This window comes from Alosa pseudoharengus, unplaced genomic scaffold (assembly GCF_046254945.1).
Source record: "Alosa pseudoharengus isolate Yale_2024_CS ecotype anadromous, Long Island Sound unplaced genomic scaffold, YU_APseudo_1.1 YU_APseudo_1.1_scf_1, whole genome shotgun sequence".
NCBI classification, from domain to species: Eukaryota; Metazoa; Chordata; class Actinopteri; order Clupeiformes; family Clupeidae; genus Alosa; species Alosa pseudoharengus.
This window is the reverse complement of record NW_027468564.1, coordinates 48,447,693-48,471,560: the sequence shown is the minus strand read 5'-3', so window position 1 is coordinate 48,471,560 and position 23,868 is coordinate 48,447,693. Positions and strand designations below refer to the sequence as shown.

Here is a 23,868-nt window from a genome sequence, read left to right as displayed (position 1 = left end):
TTATGACAGTAATTAGATTAAATATTTTATTAAATGTATAACTGGGCGTCCGGTGCTTACATGAGAAGCTGACTTTGACACTAACAGTCTGTGTGCAGGAGAGGTGAAAGGAGTGAGGAAGTGTCATTCCACATTTTAGGACGATAAGCCCTAAAAGTCTCAGCGTTCCACCCCATGACCGCTACCCCCGAATTCCTTTGGCCTCATGCCTCAGTTAGGAAAAAGAGAGCGGCGTCTCCAGCCAAGGTCTCATATTACAGCAAACCGGGGAATGGAGGAATGGACTCAGAGGGGTATTTTTATGTTTTGAGTGAAGGCTTTTATGCAGGTCATTGCACAGTAAAGTATAATATGACCATATTAGACTATATTCATACCAAAAGCCCATTAGAGAAGTCACAGGAAGGAATTCAGCTTCAGGAAAGAATACCCTGCTCTAAGCCCATTTTTAAGCTTCTCATAAATCACCGTTGTGCGTGTTTGGCAGTGTTTTGGGTCTGTTTGATTCTATCTGCTCCCCCTCTTGCATCATCATGCTGGTGTTTAGCTCTCTCCAGTGGAGCGAGGGCAGCTCTCCCCCTCAACCCTCTCATAACATCTCCCACCTCCCTCCGTTTCCTGCACATGCATGACACACTCTATCCTGGCCTTAGGTAAGACTGCTGGCTCTGACCAGGCTCTTCCTTTTCAACCACATACTTGAACAAGATACTTCACTTCACTTTCCTCACACCAAAGTCTATCCTGTTATGCTTCTTATGAACAATCCCTAAATGATATAATTTACATAATACTAGTACCGGTATGTTTCAAATCATTTACTTGACTATGAGTGCTACAAAGTATTAAACTGGATTTTTCAGTAATGATTGTGAGTATATACATTACATAATTAGAGTGTTTATAAATGAACTTAAACGCATTTACAACTACATGTCCTACAAAGTATTACACTTGGCTTCTCAGTAGTGATAATGTGTCCATATTTACATTGCATTGGTTTATAAGTAGTGTAATATTTTCACTGCAAAACTAAGTTAAATCTGAAACTCGGTAGTTTGCTCTCAGTAACGTTGCGTGTGTTAAGCCATGTAGCCCTGTCCTGAGCGCTCTCAGACTCACCATGCTCTGTTGAGACTGGAGCTCGATCTCCAGGCCCTGCATTGTGCGCCTGAGGTCGTTGATCTCTGTCTTGGTCGTCTGGATGGTCTCTGTGCTCATGGCCACCTCCTTGCTCAGGGCTGTGGACTGTAACACACACACACACAGATAGAGAGAGAGAGAGAGAGAGAGAGAGAGAGAGAGAGAAAGAGATAATCACTTTTCTTTCCAATTTACCACAGTGAAGAAACAATGGATACATTCAGTAGAATCATCCTTCTGTGTCGAGACATCCTTAATGTCTGCAAACATCATCCCTGTATTTCAATGGCAGAATTGTGTCTGAATTGAGTTTGACTGCTTCTGATGTCGAGCTGTAACATGTTAGTTAAATTGCGACACTATAATTGACTGATTTGCTTCATTATTGGTGAGGTTTAATTATCCTTGATGCTAGGAAGTTGCATTCTTCTGCCAGAAATGGATATGGCTTCATTGCCAGAAAAGTTTGGCAAGAATAGTAAAAAAACAGAGAAACTATTATTCGTTTCATTACATCTCATTATTATTAGCTTTGCCGTTTCTTGTTTCAAACGAGTTTATTCAAGTTACCATCAATCACAATTTCACCTATAAGTGTCTTTGTGCAGTGCTTGTTCATCTATGAGTTTGTGACAATCTGTGCAGCTGTCTATATATCTGTCCATACCTTGTCTCTGTCTGACCCACCTTGTCGTTGAACCAGGCCTCTTGGTCGCGACGGTGTTTGTCGATCATGCCCTCGTACTGACTGCGGACCTCGTCCAGAACCCTGTTGAGGTCCTGCTGGGGTGCGGCGTCCACCTCCACGTTCACGTTGTGGGTGATCTGGGAGCGGAGGGCAGCGAGCTCCTACAAAGGGCAGACGAAGAGGACGATGGATGATGTCATGTCAGTGATGTTTGATGTGTTATATCATTATCAAACAGTGTGCAAACTCTTGAGGAAACACCTTGTGTACAGGGGGACATGGAGGTGGTTTAGTGATAATGGATAAGTTAAGATGATTATGGATAAGTTAACTCTCAGTAAGTAATAAACCTTCTGAAGGAAGAGCTTGTTGGCTGTGTTTTGTCAGGAGAATGAAGCCACAGGGCTCCTCTATTAGAAGGCTTACCACTTCCTCTGGGTTAACTTACTGTGGTTTGCCACCAAAACCACTTACTTAAAATGCACACCCCAGGAAGAGTCATGCCCTGTTTTTAAAGGCAGCCATTTTAACAGGTCGTGTGAAATGTGTGCACCTTTGCGTGTGTGTGCACACACCTGTATCATATTGCATTACCTCTCCCTTGCTAAGCAGGTGGCTGAAAACTAAAGATTAAAGATATGAAGCTGTACATGGCTGTGGTTTAGCACTGTGCTACAGTATGCCATAGATAGAAGGCAGAAAAGATGGAAGGACAAAGGAAAGAAATAAAAAGGAAAAAAGCCCAGAAAACCCGGGAGGTGTCATTGCAAGATATAGAGAGAATGTGCACTCATTTAGATTATGCACAATTTACTAAATATTTTTTTTTACAAAAATTAAAATGAGACCACAATTTAGTCACATGAGTGCACTATTCAATAAAATGTGTGCACGTTTAAGTAAATGATGTGCTCATTTTAGTAAATTGAGAGCACAATCTAGATATACATAAAAAAATATCTTGCAATAACACCTCCAGGGTTCCGTAGAAAACTGTTCGTAGGGTGTATTTTGTACCTCCTGGTGGTTCTTCCTGAGGAAGGCAAGCTCGTCCTGCAGGCTCTCGATCTGCATCTCCAGGTCAGCCTTGGTCAGGGTGGTCTGGTCCAGCAGGCGACGCAGGTTGCCAATGTCCGCCTCCACAGACTGGCGCATCATCAGCTCATGGTCAAACCTGCCACAGGTGACGTGCACACAGGTACAAGTGAGAATGTGACCTCAGGCAAAGTGCTGATCATACAACTAAACAGGTGGAGTGAACTGGAAATGGATCAGGACAAAAGGTTTCCGGTCATATTTGTGTTTTATGAGGGAGGTTTTTATAGACTCACTTTGTCTTGAAGTCGTCAGCAGCCAGTTTTGCGTTGTCGATCTGCAGCAGGATGTTGGCGTTGTTGATGGTAGCACCGTTGATCTAGCGAGAGAGAAGGCGTGGTGCAAATGTTTACACAGCCTGGTTGCAACACATTAACGCAGGCTTAACACCTTGATAAGGGTGCTGAAAGGTGCATGAAACAATACAGAAACAATCTGCAAACCCATCAGAGACAGCTACATTCTCAACTCTACTAGTGATATTCTTGAAACTCTACTAGCGATAAACTAGAAAACTTTCCGCTTGAAATTGATTGTGCTTGAACTTGTTTCTGCCACAAATCACATATACATTTCATACTTATCACAATTATTGTTTTATTATTTGAATTATGATGTGCTAGGTTCTTCTGTCAAAAATCAAACTCCATTGCAGGTTTCATTGTGTTTGTGTGTGTGTGTGTGTGTGTGTGTGTGTGTGTCTCCTAATGGGCAGTAATATGAGCCGTGTCTGGGGAGCCATAACATGCACACGCCACATTTGTAATTCAAAGCAGGAAGCTGCCCTCAGTCTCATTCCTAACCTGCCTTGTGATCTAAAAAGAGTGAGGCAATGAAACGGAGTCACTGTTTCAGTGCAATTCACAGTTGACCATTACACTGGGGGAACAGTGGGGTGTGGCCCTTGGCAACATGCAACTGTTCTACACTCTGTTCTGTTCTATTCTATTCCATTCTATTCCAGCTATTTTTTTCTTCTATTTTAGACTATGCCATTTTCCTCTGTTCTATTTTACTCTATTCATATAGTCATTGATGCGACTGTTCTACACTCTGTTCTGCTCTATTCCACTCTGTTCTAGCTATTTTTTTCTTCTATTTTAGTCTATGTCATTTTCCTCTGTTCATTTTTGCTCTATTCAATTCCATTCTATAAAATGTCCTCCTTAAACCCATGCCAGCTCACCTTGTCCTTCAGGTCGTTGATGATGGCCCAGTATTTGCTGTAGTCCCGCTCGGCAGCCGGGCCCTTCTGCTCGTAGTACTCCCTGATCTTCACCTCCAGCTCGGCGTTGGCCTTCTCCAGCGAGCGCACCTTGTCCAGGTAGTTGGCCAGGCGGTCGTTCAGGTTCTGCATGGTGGCCTTCTCGTTCACGTGGACGCTGTCCGAGTCCAGGGCGCTGGACAGGTTAAAGCCGCCGCCGCCGCCGCCCATGCCCATGCCCATGCCCATGCCGCCGCCGTAGCCTGAGGAGAGGGTGCGCATGGACGATGAGGAGATGCGCGTGCTGCCCCCGGCGCCGCCGCCGTAGACGCTGAAGGCCTTGGGCGCGGACGACATGGTGCCCACGCGACGCTGGGAGATGATGGTGGAGCCGCCGCTGTAGGCGGGGCCGCTGGACCGCTGGTAGCTGTACATGCTGCTGAGTCTGAGGGTGCTGGACGAGAGAGAGAGAGAGAGAGAGAGACCGAGAGGTGGATAGGACTGGACTGGATTGGGAGTCTCTCCTGGAAGTCTGCGACTGCATCCAAGGCTGGACGGGCCTCATATAGTCCTGGCCAAGCCTTGGGGGCGGGCCCTATGGGGTGAGTGGGGAGGGGACGTTGGAGGTGTGTGTGTGTGTGTGTGTGTGTGTTTATGTGTGTGTGTGTGTGTGTGTGTGTGTGTGCCAGAGAGACCGACAGAAAAGAAACAGAAAAAATGAGAGAGAGTTTTTCCCTCCCACACTTTACGACCAGAGCCTGGCACACACAGATACCGCTGCGTTTGCCTTAAAGGCCCAGCTCACTTCACACACACATGAAGGAAGCACAGAAGAATGTGTGTGTGTTTGTGTACATTGGTATGTTTATGACTGTGCATGTATAGTTGTGTGAAGATGTGTGTGTGTGTGTGTGTGTGTGTGTGTGTGTGTGTGTGTGAGAGAGAGAAACAGAGAGAGAGAGAGGGGGGGGGGGGCAGTGTCTCAATGAGTGAATGGGAATGAGACTGTAATCTCAGGTTATTTGTGCCTGAGGCAAGAACCCACACGTTGGTAGGACTCATACAGCCAAAATATTTGTGTGCATGTCTACTTATGCTTGGGTGGGTGTCTGTCTCTGTGTGTATGTATCATAGTGTGTATGCATTTACATAATTGAGATTTACGAGTATGTCTCTCTCTGTCTCTCTCTCTGTTTGTGTGTGTCTGTGTGTGTGTGTGGCTGTTTGAGGCAACTCGTATTGCGATATTACGATTTTGCACCTGTATTGACTTTTGGCCATTGATAAATGAAATACAAACATATAAAATGATACATGCCATTGTCAAGCATAAGCTTGAAGCATGAAGAACCACACCATGCCCCTTAGGTCAATATTTAACTTGCAGTTGAAAGTTTAAGTAATGTCAAAAAGGCAAGTTGAAAAGAGAGTTTGCACAATGGAATGATTCTGGATCCAAATTATGTGTTGCGCAGGTTGCGCATTCCAGGTTCCTCAAGGCGTGCCCTCGGCCATGTTCAGGGGGTGATACGGTTGGCAGGCTGCTCTACTCTTACGAAGGACTCTGTTTGTGGATAGATTGGTTTTAATTGAGGGCTATCTCCATGTCTCCCTTCATAGAAATCTCTCTAAGAATCTCTCTAGAATCTTTGCTTGACACTACAGTGTGACGTTAGCAAACACAGGAGCGTTAAGTAAGGGAGAACGGCCGCCGAGGTGTCCTGTTATACGGAATTAATGGACGAGGGCGAGAGGCAAAGAAAAGGAGTTGCCCCTGCCCAAGTCCATTAATTCCGTATAACAGGACACCTTGAAGGCCGTTATCCCGCTTATCACCCGGTTGCCACTAAAGTCATGCCTTTAACATGCAAAGGAAACAAGTTTAAAAAGAAGCCAACTTGTACAGTTTGTTGAGGGCCTACAACTTTCTTTGGCCCTGTAACAGAGATTGCAAGGACAGTTAGCTTGTTTACAGTTGATTCCATTGTTGCGAAGCTTGCTTTCAGGCTCAACCGTCATCCTACTATGGTTTTTATAGTTACCATTCATAAGCATTGATATGGAACTTTTTTTTACAGATCTACTTCATAGGTGTCCTGTTATTCAGAATTAATAGCCACCCCACCAGCCAATCAGAAAAGAGTATTTCTTCTCTCCGGGTGATAAACTAAACTAGCATCCGACCAGATGCTATCAATGGTTACAGCAACGGATAGTTCAGTGTTTATTTCTCGCTAGATTTTGACAAATCTAAGCAAAACAATTCCAAACATTTCACATTTCCACAGAATCAGCAGCTGCTACCAGTGTCTTCCACCATCTTTGTTTTCTTTTCCCAGCTGTTTCAGACGTTGCCGCAAAGGTTTATGGGTAGTAGGGAGCTTGAAGGATACATTGATGCTGCCTTACAAACAACCATTATTGGGGTAATTTTAAGTTATCTCAAAGGCAGAAAGCAGCAGAAAGGCAAAACCGTTTTTACCGTTTTGAACAGAGCCTATGGGTGTGTGGTGGGCCCTGGTTTTGATGAGGTCATAGTCTGAGGTGGAGCCAAGCACTGGAGGCTCTCTAATCCCTGTGCAGAGTAAACCCAACTACAGTTGCTATGCAAACAGGGATGACTCGTCTGGGTTAGAGAGTGTCCTGGTGGTTATGTCAGTCAGTCAGTGGGCCATTGTGCGGCCCCTCCTTTAAACTGTGTATGTAGGAGGAGAGGGGAGTGGAGGTGGTGGTTTTAGGGGGGTTCTCTGACCTGGTGAGGGTTAAGGGGGGGGGGGGGGAGACCCCCTCAGGGCTGTTGTTATTGGAGCCAGACAACGGGAGGGAGAGGAGAGGGGTGGTGAGATAAGGCTTGGACCCCAGCCACCTCCTCCCAGCTCCCAGCCCCTACTCCTCCTCCACCACCCCATCAGACCACGCCGCACATCTGGAGTCCAGTATCGCCTCAGATACTCCCCTGAGAGAGAGAGAGAGAGAGAGATGGGAGGGAAAGGGCAAAGTAAAAACTGTGGTAATTGTGAGAAAGTTAGCCTGCTATGATCACCATTTCTCCTTCTCTCTCTCTCTCTCTCCCTCTATCTGTCCCTCTTCTTTCCCCTTAGTACCTCCTTCCCTTTTTTCTGTTCCTCTTTTCCTCCCCTTCTCCCTCCCTCCCTCCCACTCTCTGTCCCTTTAACCCTCTCCCCTTTCCCTGCCTCTTCCTCTCTTTCACCCTGATCTCTCTCTCTCTCTCTCTCTCTTTCTCTTTGTGTTGGGGGCTCATGTGCTTCCTGTTTGAGAACAACAGCACTGATAAGGAGATACAATACAGGACCAGCCAAGCCTTCACTTCCCTTTGAGCTTTTCTACACTGGCCATGAAAAAGGACTCCTATAAAAACACCACGCATGAATGTCAGCCGCTGAGGAGCTGTTCTAAGTGGACCGGGCTGTGCGGAGCTGCTCTACTGTGTCACATCAGAGAACAGCGTGTTCTAATGCATTTGGGATGAAGGGAGAGAAACGGTCACAGGGAATGAGGCACAGCTGTGGGGGAGCGCACACACACACACACACAGAAACGCACACCCACACACAGACAGAAACGCACGCACACACACACACACAGAAACGCACACCCACACACACAGAAACGCACACCCACACACACAGAAACACACACGCATACAAATACACACACACAGCAAAACCCAGCTTATCACTACTCTATAGTAAGAGGAGAAAATTTGACAGACATGTCTGTTTTTTTTGTTGGGGGGTGGGGTTGTATTCTTTCACAATCTGCCATTTTGGTGGAGGTCTACTTGCCCAACCCAAGGGGCCCACCACTCTAAACACATTCATCCTTCAATGGCACCAGGGTCCATCCATCCACACCACTCCCACCGAGAGAGAGAGAGAGAGAGAGAGAGAGAGAGAGAGAGAGAGAGAGAGAGAATAAAGGGAGTTGGTTATATGAGGGGAGTTTTTGCTGTTTTCGTAATACACTGTGTGCCGGCCAACACAATAGATGAGAAACACATGGGAAGCGGCTCTTGGGGTATTGCTCGGGGCGTCCAGTAACTGAACTGGCTTTTGTGCTGGGGTTGGATTTGGTGTGCTGTCTGCACAGCACAGGTAATTGAAACACTGAATTTCAGTGTGGACTTCTACAAAAACAGAACAGAATACAATTCAACCTCCCTGCCTGCCTGCCTACCTACCTAACTAAATAGCCAGCTACAATAGTTACAAGTGCAATAATTCAAAGCCTTAGAGATATTAGACCAGATTGAGATCTAGACATGCATTCCATCCATCATGTTAAGGGTAAATGTGGTCGAGGCGTTGTGAGGTGGATGTTAAAGCATTCAGAGATCGCAAGTAGCAAGATGGGTATTTATTTTTCCCAATTAAGGCCCAATGGGCAAAAATAATTAAGAAAAGGTTTTACAAAAACAAAATAATAATGAAAAAAATTACTTTTAATAAACAAAGCAAACTGACATGATGGTCAAAAACAATAATTCAATACCAAATTTTGTCGACAATAGACTAATTGCAGTCAATAACAGTTTGAGCACTAGACTTACGTCTCTTCACCATTCCTTTTCCAATAGACTGAATCCCCCATGATAAATAGACCTGAACATTCCCTTACAATTGGGCCAAACCAATATAATAAAAAGCATCAGGGGTGTTTACAGGCCAAAATATAACTAAGCTAAAAACAGCACAAAATAACACATTCTAACTAACTAGAAAATAAATGAATACATTTAAACTTAATTACTAATGTTTGACATAACCAAACAGTACCCAACAGCTAAATAATATTTTATTACATTTTAATTACAACACGGGTGAACTTCCGGTTAACCCAGGAAGTCACAATATGTTTTTAAACAGTGTAAACACGGCATTCACTCCTTTACAAACAGAAGACGCAACAGTGGACACCGGTAGGACAAACATGTAACGACGTGATAATGACATTCTATGTAATGACTAAAGCTAAATAAACGGAACATTTAAGACATGACATAGTGTGATTATTTTAACAGACGTACCATGATTGAATGGTGAATGTTTTAAACTGTAGGGAGTTGTGGTGTTGTGTGTAGTTTTAGCGCATAGCTCGCCATAGTGTTTGTTTTTAACTATAGGCCTATATAACAACTACTACAGGAGCAACGGGGAAAGGTATGATGAATGACATGTTTGACTGATGAATATAGACGGTATAAGTGTAAACCGAAAACACAGACACATTCAACAAACATACATTCAAGCAGACATACATGCAGTGTTTTAAATGAAGGCAGCGCTATAGACCTCTCCAGAATATATTCCGCCTCCTAACTTCCGTATCCATCCAACTTCCGGGCGTGGATTGTCTATGGGAAATAACATGGCGTTTTGAAAGATCGTACCTGTCAAACTCTGTAGGTGACAAAGTAGAAAAAGCTGCTGGGCAGATTGGCCTACACACTTCTGCCATCTAGATTCCACTGGATTTTTTGATTTTCGGTGCCGTTTAAGTAGTATAGTCTATAGTATACTACTTAAACGGCACCGACAATCAAAAAATCCAGTGGAAACTATATGGCAGAAGTGTGTAGGCCAATCTGCCCACCAGCTTTTTCAACTTCGCTACCTACAGATGTTTTACCGGTATGATATTTCGAAACGCCATGTTATTTCTCATAGACAATCCACGCCCGGAAGTTGGATGGATACGGAAGTTACGGAGGCGGGACTTATTCTGGAGAGGTCAATGCTGCCATGACGGTGGCTAATCGCCCCGTCACACATCAACACAGTTCTACCAGAAAGACTCAGTAGACAGAATAGAATCAGTTAACAATTTAATTAGTAAAGGAACGGCTTGGATGCAAGCATGATAGAGTCCTGAATAGGTAACAGTCTTTGGCGTAGGCCCCGTCTCGGATCCGTCCAGCGATGAGCGGATCTCGTCTCCTGCCGATGGATGAAGGCAGGGGCGGGGAGCCTACCCCCAAAAGGATGAGTGATGACCGCCAGGGCGGTGACTCAGTAATCTGGTTCTGAGAGGAGCAGAGACATTAGTATACATACAAGATGAATTAAACGGCATGACTGGGCCGGGGTGAAGACGTGCCAGGACGCCGACAGAATTTTAAAGTAGCTAGGTGTTAACCATAAACCTAGGGTTGTAGTGGGGCCCGCAGCATGCTTTCGTTTTAGTGGGATTTAGAAGGTTGACGAGCTGGGCAACCAGCGTCTAGGGCAACCTAGACCAATGCGGCGGCCGGGCAACCGGCGTCCAGGGCAACCTGGACCATAAGCACTTCACGATCTGGGCGCCCAGTGACTAGCAAGCTAGTACATCGTGACGAGCCAGGCCACCGGCATCCAGAGCAACCTGGACTTTAGTGCTTATGCGAGCTGGGCAACCAGCGTCTAGGGCAGGGGTGGGCAAACTGCGGCCCGCCAAGCACTTTCATCCGGCCCGCCAAGCATTTCATTTGGTTATCAGGCTGCTCGCTATTTTTTTCCTGCGATAGAGACGACGTTGGTTAGCTTTACTGCAAACTGCTTTTCACTCTCCTTAGAGAACGTTTACAATGTCAATATCAAACCATCATGTTAAATAGAGATAACATCATGTTAAACTAAGTTAACTCTTAGTTATCTCCTTTGCAGCAGATCTAACGTGAACATTATGCGATCCATTTAATTGGGAACGCATCTGCACTCACGAGAGGGAGAGAGAGCCGCAGGTTCCAGCTGGCTTGTCATTGTTGATAATTGATATCTCCTTCTTATAAGAAACTTTTAAAAGGAAATCATGAAGGCAACAGTAGTTCCCACTACTGACCATTTAAAAACTGAGAGGGCCCAGCCGTAGGTACAGCACTAGCCATAGCGGAGCAGGCAGAAGATTATTGAGAAATAAACGTGAATTAAAGCGACTGTCTTAAAGCGACAGTGCACAATTTATACATTTGTTAAACAGCATAAAATTAGCAGTATTTTTAAGCAATTCATATTTTAAAAGAAATACTTTTCATACTAAATTATAGGCTATACATTTTTTTTTTTTTTTATGTGTGTGTCGTGTGTGGGGGGGGTTTGTTGTGCGGCCCGCCGGCCAATTTTCAAAACCCAATGTGGCCCTTGAGCCAAAAAGTTTGCCCACCCCTGGTCTAGGGCAACCTAGACCACGAGACGTGCCGGGCTACCGGCGTCCAAGGCAACCTAGACCATTAGCTGGGCAACCAGCGTCTAGGGCAACCTAGACCAACGTGACGGCCGGGCGACCGGCATCCAGGGCCACCTGGACCAAACTGGGCAACCAGCGTCTAGGGCAACCTAGACGAGCGTTACGAGCCGGGCAACCGGCGTACGGTGCGACCTGAACCATGAGCTGGGCAACCAGCGTCTAGGGCAACCTAGACCGATGTGATGGCCGGGCAACCGGCATCCAGGGCAACCTGGACCAAACTGGGCAACCAGCGTCTAGGGCAACCTAGACGAGCGTCATGAGCCGGGCTACCGGCGTCCAAGGCAACCTGGACAGTGAGCTGGGCAACCAGCGTCTAGGGCAACCTAGGCCAACGTGACGGCCGGGCGACCGGCATCCAGGGCAACCTAGACGAGCGTCACGAGCCGGGCAACCGGCGTACGGTGCGACCTGAACCATGAGCTGGGCAACCAGCGTCTAGGGCAACCTAGACCGATGTGATGGCCGGGCAACCGGCATCCAGGGCAACCTGGACCAAACTGGGCAACCAGTGTCTAGGGCAACCTAGATGTGCATCACGAGCCGAGCGACCGGCGAGAAGTGACCTGAACCATAAGCGTCGAACGAGCTGGGCAACCAGTGAAAAGGGCAACATGCCCATGTGAGACTAAATCACCACAAGCTACCGGCATGCTGGGCCCCAATATGTTTCAGCGATTAGTGCAAGGCGAATGCCAGAATTTAGCCACCGCCACCAGGATTTGTGAAGGTAAAATGAGGTACCTGAGTTAACATGGGAGAGCAACTTCTGAGCATCGTAAATGTCAAGAGGAGTTAGTTTGATGCATCCTGATGGATGACGTGGATAGCCTTTTTGGCCGGCAGTCTTGGCTGCGCCGATGCGGAATGAGTGAGAAGTGAACCTCTTTGGAGAGAGGTTACATTTAAGCAGCACGTTAGCTAGATGGCTGCTGAAAATCAGGTAAAGTGTGAGCCGTAGTTTAAGGTAGTGAACGGGGACCAGGGAAGCAAAACATGGTTAGGGTTAAAAGGTTAAACATGATGTACAGTACTCAGGATCGATCAATGCAGGGGAATAGAGCTTGTGGTTGCAGATGCTTGGGACCGGAGCAATGAGTTAGTTGATATGGGTGCTTGAGTATATTCGCATCAAAGTCATGTGGTTTAATATTTAGGATAGATGAGCATTATTACTAGTTTTGTAGAAGACTAGTGCTTGTGAAGCCAGATGTGTGTTCTGGTTCGATAGCTCACCTGCAGCGGCTAGAGTGAGATGAATGCATTGAGCTGCAGACCCAAGGCCAAGATGGATGCGTGTGAGCTACACCTTAGCACCTGCTCTTGGAAAGCCCCCCAAAATAAGATGAGCAGCATCAGTAATGTGAGGGAAACATGACCTTGCGACGTAGACAAAGGACTTCTCAGGACAATTCATGCCTGAATGTGACAGGAGGAAGAAACATATGTAACTGAAATATGACAAGACAACGAACAGATGAGTGCTGGGGTACCACCATGGTGCTTACACATCTCAGAGTGCAGAGGAGCTCTGAGAATGACTTAACGCGAGCTCGCTATACCAGCTGCACCACTGTGGCAGGATAGTACAGTTTAGAACTGGCTGCTGGAGAGACAATGAGTAAAGGTAGCAATGAGGAGAGAATAAGCAATACATATCGCCCAACTGGATGCAGAAATTATATTAGTCATGCGCCAAGCACTGGCTCCTGAGTGAGTGGAGGGGTGTGCATTCATGTGACATTCCATGTGACCGGGACATTTTTAATCAAAGCGACTGACAATGTACCCCGGGAAACCAGAGTTCTCACGGAAGCGTTTGCTCAGGGAGAGACTCGAGTCTGGCAAGGAGTATGATGCACGTAACTTTTGCCCCTTGCATCGCAGGGAACCAATATATCTGTGTAGCTGATATAGCGGGCCAGAGGCGATCTAAACAGATGACAGACGTAGTGTCATCCAATTGCGTCGAAGTCCGGAATCAAGCAGTTAACATTGACCGTATAGCGTTATCCTGAACCATGAGCTGGGCAACCAGCGTCCAGGGCAACCTAGACAGACATGACTGCAGGGCAACCGGCATCCAGGGCCACCTGGACCAAACTGGGCAACCAGCGTCTAGGGCAACCTAGACGAGCATCATGAGCCGGGCAACCGGTGTCCAAGGCAACCTGGACAGTGAGCTGGGCAACCAGCGTCTAGGGCAACCTAGACAGACATGACAGCCGGGCAACCGGCGTCCAGGGCCACCTGGACCAAACTGGGCAACCAGCGTCTAGGGCAACCTAGACGAGCGTTATGAGCCGGGCAACCGGCGTCCAAGGCAACCTGGACAGTGAGCTGGGCAACCAGCGTCTAGGGCATACATGGGCAACATACGGCCCGCGGGCCACATCCGGCCCGTGGGCTTTCCCTGACCGGCCCGCGTAAGGTCCGTGAAAGAACAAATAGTCAAGACCCTAGCATAGAGATAATGCACGCAAATCAATATCGTTGCTTTTATTTTGAAAGCGACTGCTATTTGTACGCCCATACATTTGTGCGTGGATGCATACGATGTAGGCCTAAACACCCTCACTGAATTGTGCTGGTGAATAGAATTTATGCTTCTGCGTCGACACAATGCAGTTGCCTTTAAGTCGGCGTAAACCTTTCAAAGTTTTGTGTGTCTTATGTCTGCGTCGCTCACCACCGCAAAGGTTGTCAGAACAAACTCCTGCTGTTTGTTGGCGATACGAAGTGTTAATTTCAAAACGTTACTGGCAGAGTTTATTTGCAAAGCTTATGTTAGCGAACTAGTATGAACCACAGGTTGCTTGAAGCAGCCGGCTCAACACACAGGGCGAGTTGACCAATCACAGTTTTGTGCATAAAGTTAAAGCAAAAACATAGCCTACATTTTTAAAATAGTTTTCTTTGTGCATGTTGATTAACTAATGACAGCCTACTATTGTCTGCTCCACATTTTCATAGTCTAATTCTGCATAGAGTTAATTTAATGATGGTAATGATTTAATGATGAAATATTGCTGAGTGTTGATGAAATGGTGGCACAGGCCTATGGTTGTACTGACTCTTTTTCGCATGTCCAAATTTCCGTCAATGAGTCCCGGGACACTGAAAGACCGGGGTAGACGAAACTTGGTGGGCATGTAACCCCATATGGATAGCATGGAACCATCGTTTTTCGTTTTGATCTGTAGCCCCCCCGCTGGACTGCACCCCCCGAAAGGAGGGTAGGGCAGACACAGTTTTCTGTGAATATCTCGAGAACCGTAAGGTTTAGGAGGACCATTTTTTTTTTGTAAGTTGATCTCAAGGGGCCATGTCAACCCATTCCATAACCACTCATTTCATGTATAGCGCCACCTAGTTAAACACAAAAAAGTAAAAATGAGGTGTTGTAATCGCAGGTATCTGTGACCTAACATAGTCAAAACTGCACGAAATTGGAAGTGTAGGATCATTATGACACCCTCTGAATGCACGCCAAGTTTCGTGGAATTCATGGGGGGCCACACAATAAATTCATTTATGTTACTATACACCAACTGGCCTGTAGGTGGCCGGAGACAGTTTTCTCGAGAACCGTAGGGCCTAGGAGGTCCACCTTTTTTTTGTATGTTGATCTCAAGGGGCCATGTCAACCCATCCCATTACCACTTATTTCATGTATAGCGCCACCTAGTTAAAAATTAAAAAGCAAAAATGTAGGTGTTTTCATCACAATATCTCTGGCTGACATGGTCAAAACTGCACGAAATTGAAAGTGTAGGATCATTATGACACCCTCCGAATGCATGCCAAGTTTTGTGTACTTTCGTTCATGGGGGGCCTTACAATAAAATAATTTAGTGACGTACACCAACAAGGATTCCCGGGACACTGAAAGACCGGGGTACACAAAACTTGGTGGGCATGTACCCCCACATGGATAGCATGGAACAGTCATTTTTCGTTTTGATCTGTAGCCCCCCCGCTGGACTGGACCCCCCGAAAGGAGGGTAGGCCAGACACAGTTCTCTGTGAATATCTTGAGAACTGTAGGGCCTAGGATGACCATTTTTTTTCCGTATATTTGCCTCCAGGGGTCATGTTAACCCATTTCATGTGCACACATGTGCACAAACAGATACACACGCACACACACACATTCACAGTAATCATACGTATGACATATACTCACACAGTAGACATATGTACGCTTCCATGCACAGGCACATACGCAGGCACACACACAAGCACGCACATACACACACACACACACTCACACACACACACACACCCACACACATAACATAAACATAACACAAACAATCAAGAATTTCTCAGAATTATGAACAGGCAAGATGGAGGTGGGGTTGTATAAAATGAATTTTACATGTGAAATCTATGAACTAATCATGTTTTGGGACTTGTTGTCTAGCAGATACCAGTGAGAATTGAGTGTGGATAATGCAATTTAGTGAGACAGTTAGAATCATATAGGCCTTTCAGCGTGATTTCTTTTTGTGGAAAAAATGTGCTGGACTGGGCGGCGGTCATATTTTGTACCGCTCTGCGGTACATCTAGTTATATAGATATTGTAGTACTTTTTTATATTAGTCTTTGAAAACTGGAAAAAAAAAATGTCAATGTCAAAAAATCATTTTCGAGAATGAGGATTAAATACTGGACATAGATTAAATAGCCTATTGCTGTTTTTCCTTTGTCTCCCTCACATTTTCATCTGTTCTTACGAGTAGTAGTAAACAAAACCATATGATTTAATTAATGTTATACAAGAACAGAATAGAATTGGACAGAATTGAGTTCAGACTTGAGTTCGGTATTTTGGGTCCGGCCCACGTCAACAGTCCCAGTTTGTCATGTGGCCCCTTGGGGAAATTAGTTGCCCACCCCTGGTCTAGGGCAACCTAGACCAACGTGACGGCAAACAGGTTAAAGCTAAAACAATTCTCCCACAATGCAAGTGCAATTAAAAACAATTTAGAAGGTAGAGCACAATAACGAAAAGTGCATCAGTGAGTGCCGGTTTTATACGGTCAAGAGTCAGTTCTAGACAGGAAATAAGTGCTGGGATTAGTTTTAAGCCGTGCTACAAGAGGAGATATCCTCGAAAGCGCTGGCCTTCGGGAGATTTGTGAAGACGGAGGGATGACCCCCCTCCAGTATGAACTGGAAACATGATCCACACGATTGCGTGATTCCGTGAACTGGCACTGCCATCCCTGTAAGAAAGTAGATGTTAGTGTGATATGTGGAACTGCTTCTCCATTGACGAACTGCATCCCCTCAACGGAAGAGCATGATGCACCTGCAGGGGTTAGCAAATTAAAGATTGGGAGGAGAATGTAAAAGGAACTTGCACGTCCTCCCTGGCGTGATCACTTCGGGTGAGCATATCTGCCAAAAGCAAAACAGCCAAGGCAAAATAGGAGAATGGAAATTAGAGTACACATTATTTGCAGAGGATCCTGCTAAAACGGCAATTCGAGTCAGCAATCAATGTGACTGATGGCGTGACTAGATGGGCTGAAATCACATGGACACGCAGAGACCCGTTGTGTCTAAAGAGAGTGCATGAAGGGCGCGGCGTTGGCCTGAAGGAGACTTGAGTCTGCCAGTGATAATGGACCGCTCCGTTTGACCTGCGAGAAGGAAGGAGTGGTTAGACAGGTGACATATAGCATCGTCATCGGTAAAACAACCAGCCAACGGCTACGTTGGTAGTCGTGATCAACGAACTTCCAGCATAGGCCACCACTTAAACCACAACAAGCGAAATGTAAAATTGCCGACATAATCATGAACAGCCGGTAACCATTAACACCAATATATGGAGTGCTGACGCGACCCACTGGTGGGCAGTGAGCAAAGTGAGGCCTGCCATAGAATTCCTAGGAACCCAATACACGATACGGGATCAGAAAAGACATTTTAAACATACAAAAGATGCTAGAAGGATATGTTACATACACAAATGACACAGCTTCTTAATTAAAAGCTCAACCAACACCATGTGGGCATGAGCCCATCACTGTGGTGTCAGCTCATGAACACTGACATAATACGGGCATTGAAAAGAAAACACCTATTATTGCCTAGATAATAGCTTGTGTGACATACTGGCAATTGATGACCATGGGCCGGCGTGCCGTCATTTTGGTTCGAGCTTTGTTGTAAGACCCCCCAAAATTGAGAACCCAGATAGCCGAGAACGTCGGGGACGTCACGGCATACCCGGGACATGACAGATCAGCGGTAGCTGAGAGTAGTTTGAGCAACGGCAAGTGCATGCAGAGAATCACCCGAGGAAGGCCGTGTAGACTTCCTACCAGAAGGTATGGGACGCAATCCCAGATGATTAAACGAATGCAACGATGAACTGGCTTCCAGCAGCCATGCACAAGGAGTGATACCTGAACCGAAGGTCCAGCAGACGAGGAGCCTAGCCTAAAGCCTATGCAGCGAGGCCGCGAGGCAAATTAAGAGGCTACACAAAAAGACAACTGGTTTGACGACGCTCAACCAAGGTAGACATCGAGATAACCACAGTGAGTGTAGAACATCAATAAACAGGTCTTAATACAGGGTTGGGTTCAACGGCAGCGTGGTGCAGGCTAGCAATTAACAGCACAAATAGCAGGGATTATAAAATCAGCAGGAATTATTGTAAGGAGGCTTAAGTGAAAGTTAAACCGTGTCAGACAAGTCAGTTTGTTTGCTGCCCGCCGAATATCGTTGTCAAGCAGGTTGCATGACTGTGGGTAGAGTGTAGCCCAGCTCGAGGAGCTTGGGAAGAGAGAGCACGATAACCTTACCAACCAGACACTGAAGCTTGAGAAATCGTTGCCGAAAACGACATGGGCCTGCAACAGAGTTGCGCGAGGACTGCGACCCGGCAGTAGGTTACCGTGAAGTGAAGGCTGCAACAGCGTGAGCGTGACTGGCTCCGATATCCAGAGATTAGCGATGAAGCGACATGCAGTGGCCCTGACTGAAGGACGCACAGGTCTGAACAGCGCAGCGAACGAGCGCGGTAGGATTGTAACAAGTAACGCCACTGAGGGCAGAAGGGGCGAATTTAAAAATGCAGAGAGCCCAGGTCCACGCGGAAGCCTGAGCTAGGACGTCAAAGTCAGCGTACTGGGAAGCAGAAGCAGTGTTAGGTGGTACATATTTAAAGAGCCCACTGAATTCCTATAGGCTAGCGCTGATTGAATGAGTGAATGATCAGATTGCAGGGCTTTCCCAAAAGTAGGCAAAGCTAAGATTGGCTCCGTGTAAGCATGGGAGGAGTAAGCTACACTACGAGTCTTCCTAGTAGAACTTTCGCTGAAGCTATCATTGTTGTATGGGACGGTTGATTTGAGTGTTTTGGGTAGGTTGTGGGTAGGTTGGTTTCTTTGGACTGATGACCGACAGATGGCAAACAGTGCATAACACAAACATATAGATTTACTGACATCATTCTGGTTATGCTACCCGAGGCTAGTGTTGTAAATAATAATTCAGTGGAAATGCATGGATTCCAGTTACTAGAAGCAACTGAATCCATGCATTTCCACGGAATTAGTTTTGGAATCTGACCCCTTATCATACCTGTTTGTTCGTACTCGTCGCTCTACTTATCGTGACTAAATTCAAGATGCCGTCGAATGGTAAAATTCCTTAAAGCAACACCAAAGAACTTTCCCTCTGTCGCATGCACGCTATTTGTTTATCCAGCACCGGCTTTGCAAATAACGATGTTCACAGACAAGGTAGAATATTTTGCATGACTTATAAAAGTATGATGTATTGCGACATCAGATGCAAGTCAAATTTGTAGTTTCTTATATCTTATTATTCCATCTAACTACAGATCCGCTACCCGATCTGGCAAACTTACATGCGGTTATAGTCGATAGAGGGCCGCGAAGCGAATGCAGAATTGCCGTTCACCCTGTTACGAGTTGATGAACCACTGAAACGATTTTGGAAACATTATTTTAAGGTATAAAAAACTCTTTGGTGTTGCTTTAAGGTACTGTCTGTATAAATCGTCTTGTAAATAATCTACCAGTGCTTTTTCAAAGTTCTCCATGTCTCGTTTTAAATGTCAAGGCCCTCGGAAGTCTACCAATGAAGTATGGAGCTACTTAATGAGCCTCGTAAATGGTGTAAAACAGTGATTTATTTGCATGGCTAGGCCGATGCCCGAGGCACCACAACGAAACCCTGTTGGTAGCATTGGCTAACTAGCGCCAGATTTCTGAGTGCAGGGGACAAACTGAGGTGAGCTATGAGACATACGTTCACACTTGGTATCATGTTTCAAGCCACTTTAGGTCAAAATCACACCGGAATTATCCTTTAATAATTACATTATACTTGATAGATCTTACTTGCAATACATTTTATATTTTACTCTAGACATTACTTTTTTTTACTAGGCTTTATCTGATTGTTGCTTTTACTTATATTTCTTTGGGTGGGTTGCGTCTTACTACTACTACCACTACCACTACCACTACTACTACTACTACTACTACTACCACTACTACAACTACCACTACAACTACCACTACTACTACTACTACCACTACTACAACTACCACTACAACTATCACTACTACTACTACTACCACTACTACAACTACCACTACAACTATCACTACTACTACTACTACCACTACTACAACTACCACTACAACTACCACTACTACTACTACTACTACTACCACTACTACAATTACCACTACAACTATCACTACTACTACTACTACCACTACTACAACTACCACTACAACTATCACTACTACTACTACTACCACTACTACAACTACCACTACAACTACCACTACTACTACTACTACTACTACCACTACTACAACTACCACTACAACTATCACTACTACTACTACTACCACTACTACAACTACCACTACAACTATCACTACTACTACTACCACTACTACAACTACCACTACAACTATCACTACTACTACTACTACCACTACTTCATTACTACTTATTTTCATCAGGGTGAAGGATGTTCACTTATTGTACCACCAGCGACTGCATGCGATGTGGCGCATCAGTTAGTCATCCTGTGCCGTGTCCGAGCTCGTCCTGCGGGTGTGGAGCGAAAGCTCGGTCAGACACACACACACACACGTACATGTGCACAGGGCTCCTTTGTCTGTTCATGACAGGACATCACCTACCTCACCCTGTCTCTGGCAGACAACTCACATGGAGACATGTCAGTATCACAATGACGGGAATGTTTCAAGGTAATTGTCCTGTGTCTTGAGATGTTGCTGAGTTACCGTAAACATTACACAGCTTAGTTTAGTAAACCGTTTTTTTTTTTTATTATGTCTGTTACAGAAAAGTCAGAAATCATTAAGCAATCATTGTATTAATACTTTCACGGGTGAATCATGCAGAAATTATTCTAACCCGAAATGAAAGCACAACCTGAATCTGCATGCACTGTAAAACCGAACAGTACAAGTAAAACAATGTTTTTGATTTGTAAACACTCAAAAATGAAAAAAAGTTAATAGTACTCTAATCGTCTGTGTTACTTGAACAAATTTGAACTTTTAAGTTGACAGCACTCATCCGCTTTAAGTAATTTGAAAAAATAAAAGCGTGGGAAACTTCGCAAATTGTAGCAAATTTGTAGGCGGATCTTCTGCCATACGTGGACCTTGTGTACAGCACCAACGCCGAGTGACAAGCGACGCCGGCAACGGTCGACCACCAGATGACAAGAGACGAGAACAAGAGCAGTGAAAATAGACAACGAGAGAGGAGACGACGAGAAGAGAGAAAAACCGCAATTAAACGTAAGTGGAAAAGTGAGGTGCATGTTGACCCTAAAGCACGTCGTTTATCATATTGTTTAAAAACCCGAATGTTTGAAAATATTGTCTTAGGCTACGTGACGTAACTTTATCCGGTTAGAACTAGCTAGCACTAGCAGCTAAGAATTTGGCTGCTGTTGTATGCCAGCACTTGCTGGATCAGCCAGCGATCTAACTCAATTTGCCAATGTGAGTACTAAAAATATGAACTAATTAACCCCCGTTAGCACTATTTAACACAATAGCTTGGAAGTGCAAGCTGTGTTGTGCACTGCTTGATAACAGGGCACAGGTCCTGCAACATTATCGTTAGCAATGTTTACTCCATTAATGTTAGTCCACTGTCATGTTACTGACTGTCTGCACATTTAAGTCAGTAGCCTAAATTCATTTGACACGGTCACACACAGTTCATGCTCAGTCAGAATGTGTATTATTCGCATGTCAGCTGTGTAGTTGAAAACAACCATTTAATGTGCAAACTGTTCTCGGCCATTTAAGGATGCATTTAAAGTGGCATTTAAAGCGACATCATGAGATGGTGGATTGTCCTAATAGAGATTGTCAGTATGTTCAAATGTGTATTCGTCCTTCAATTCACAGATTCAGAAGTTGATGCAAACAACATTGGCATTGAGAAGGAAGGAGATCATATCAGACGTCCTTCCCCGCAGACATAGCCTATTGGTTCGGTGGTGGCCTGCAATCATGTTGGAATCCCAGGTAAGCATTTCTTTTGTACAAATACTTGGAATAGATTCATTTCATGTGTGGTTCTGACCAAATGTGTTTTAAATCTTTACACTTCCCCCCCTATTTTGAGTTTTTGCTCGAAATTGCACACCGCCTACTAACAATGGCCCTGTTTCCACATACTAAGAGTGCTTGACCCCCTTTGAAAGCAGAGGTCTTGTAGATTACAACTCCTCCATGGATTTAAGATAAAAAGAATGCTTTGGTTTCAGAAGCTGTACTATCAAAGAAAGGTAATCCTATTGAATTGCATTTTGTAGTTATTAACTGGCTTGACTCCATGTTTTCTCATGCAGGGATCCTCAGATGTAAATATCCGACGTGCTGTGGCGCTCCGTGGCCTTCCTTTCTACCTCCATGAGGATGATGCCACTTTTCTAAAGACATGGGATGTAAGTAAGTATGTTTTCTGTTGACATGACAGTTAAAGCGTAACTGTGGCATTAAGCGACCCATGGCCTGTTGTTTCGAGGTCAACGCATGCTATTAGAATGAAAAACAATGAGAAAATTGAGTACAACATAAAGCAAATACTGGTCCAGCAGCTTAAATGGGTGTTTCAGGATTTTGGACATAGGACCTAATTTCCAAGTTAGCAAGTGTGTTATTTATCAGTGGAGACCGTTTTTAACACGTTTCACCCAGTCCTCGTCTATTCAGGCGTTATATTTATTTGCCTCGGTGTACTATGGAGTGGGTAAGACTGTTTTTAGTGGCAGGCTTACACATACTGTTGACTCGCGCCAGCCTAGCACCTGCGAACTCTGCAACTAGAAGGACTGGATGAAACGTGTTGAAAACGGTCTCCAACTTGTGTTTTTATCTTGGATCTTGGCACAAGGGATTATAACACCTAATCCTGTGTATTAATGTAATATCACACTTGTTAACTTGGAAATGAGGTCCTGTGTCCAAAATCCTGAACCACCCCTTTAAACTAACCTAACAAGGCATTTGAACTGAACTGAAACTAAAGCCAAATTCCCTGGTAGGTTATCAATAGCTGCTGGGCCACTACTCAGTCTATGTTGCACCAATTTTTTAAATTCTTTTAATTTTATTCTTACGAACAGCCGTGACCTCGAACAACAGGGCTATGTGTCGAATAACGCTGGAGTTACATTTCAAGCTTTTGTTTTTCTGTTTGTTTTTTCACCAAGAAACTCCAGGGAAGTTACTTAGTATTATTTCAAGTAATTATTTCAATAATGCAACTGCCCTGGAAAAGTTTGAAGATAAAATGTTAAACTTAATATGAAATGGTATCACTTGACATGTAATGCCTATTAGATATTCAATTAACACACAATTGTTCTTTGTTCATTTCTTCAGGTCTCTCAATCGGAGTTCCCAGATATTGAGGACCTTACTGTTGAACTCATTCTGATCAGCACAAACAGTGCAAATGCATCCCTCTGCCCAAAGAAGACTCCTGTTGTTTTGGATTGAAATGATTGTTGAATTTCCTAGCATTGGTCAGGCATTTGTCATAAAGTATCTATCTATCTATCTATCTATCTGTCTATCGATCTATCTATCTATCTAGTCTTTATGCCCTTGATCTAAACTGTGTTTATTTGAATTTAGCCTCCACTACAGCCCTGTTCTGAACTCCAACCTGTATTTGTTTCCATGGTTTACATGAAAATAAAAGATTAAGAAGAATTTCACTGGCCTTTGTCAACCTTTTTAATAATTTTCTTTCAAGTCCTTAGTTGAAACTAATCAAAATTGACAAGTTTGTTCAACTTTCTGGAAATTAAAACTTTTAAGTTTTAAATTTAATTTAAAGAATTGGTTGAAGCAAAATGAAATATTTCAGGCTGACATCAATAAATCCAATTAAGCTATCTAAGCTTAATTTTATTAATTACTGTGAACT

General features: G+C 44.7%; 1 protein-coding gene and 1 long non-coding RNA gene across 2 annotated transcripts in view; one reads left to right on the top strand and one right to left on the bottom strand.

Moving 5' to 3' along the window:
* The window catches only part of LOC143131466 (keratin, type I cytoskeletal 42-like), a 5,584-nt gene extending 909 nt beyond the window's left edge, over positions 1 to 4,675 (bottom strand). Inside the window, exons 1-5 of the mRNA XM_076291123.1 lie at positions 4,113 to 4,675; positions 3,163 to 3,245; positions 2,849 to 3,005; positions 1,831 to 1,992; positions 1,123 to 1,248 (exon numbers count right to left, since the gene is read on the bottom strand). Of these exons, the coding sequence (XP_076147238.1) occupies positions 1,123 to 1,248; positions 1,831 to 1,992; positions 2,849 to 3,005; positions 3,163 to 3,245; positions 4,113 to 4,565 (981 nt within the window). The 5' untranslated portion in view covers positions 4,566 to 4,675. The remainder of the gene's footprint in view (positions 1 to 1,122; positions 1,249 to 1,830; positions 1,993 to 2,848; positions 3,006 to 3,162; positions 3,246 to 4,112) is intronic.
* A 16,361-nt stretch (positions 4,676 to 21,036) lies between these two features.
* LOC143106598 (uncharacterized) lies at positions 21,037 to 23,656 on the top strand. Its single transcript, XR_012983713.1, has 4 exons — positions 21,037 to 21,215; positions 21,837 to 21,956; positions 22,283 to 22,382; positions 23,319 to 23,656. It is a non-coding gene; the product is annotated as an uncharacterized LOC143106598 (long non-coding RNA).
* The last annotated feature ends 212 nt before the right edge of the window (positions 23,657 to 23,868 follow it).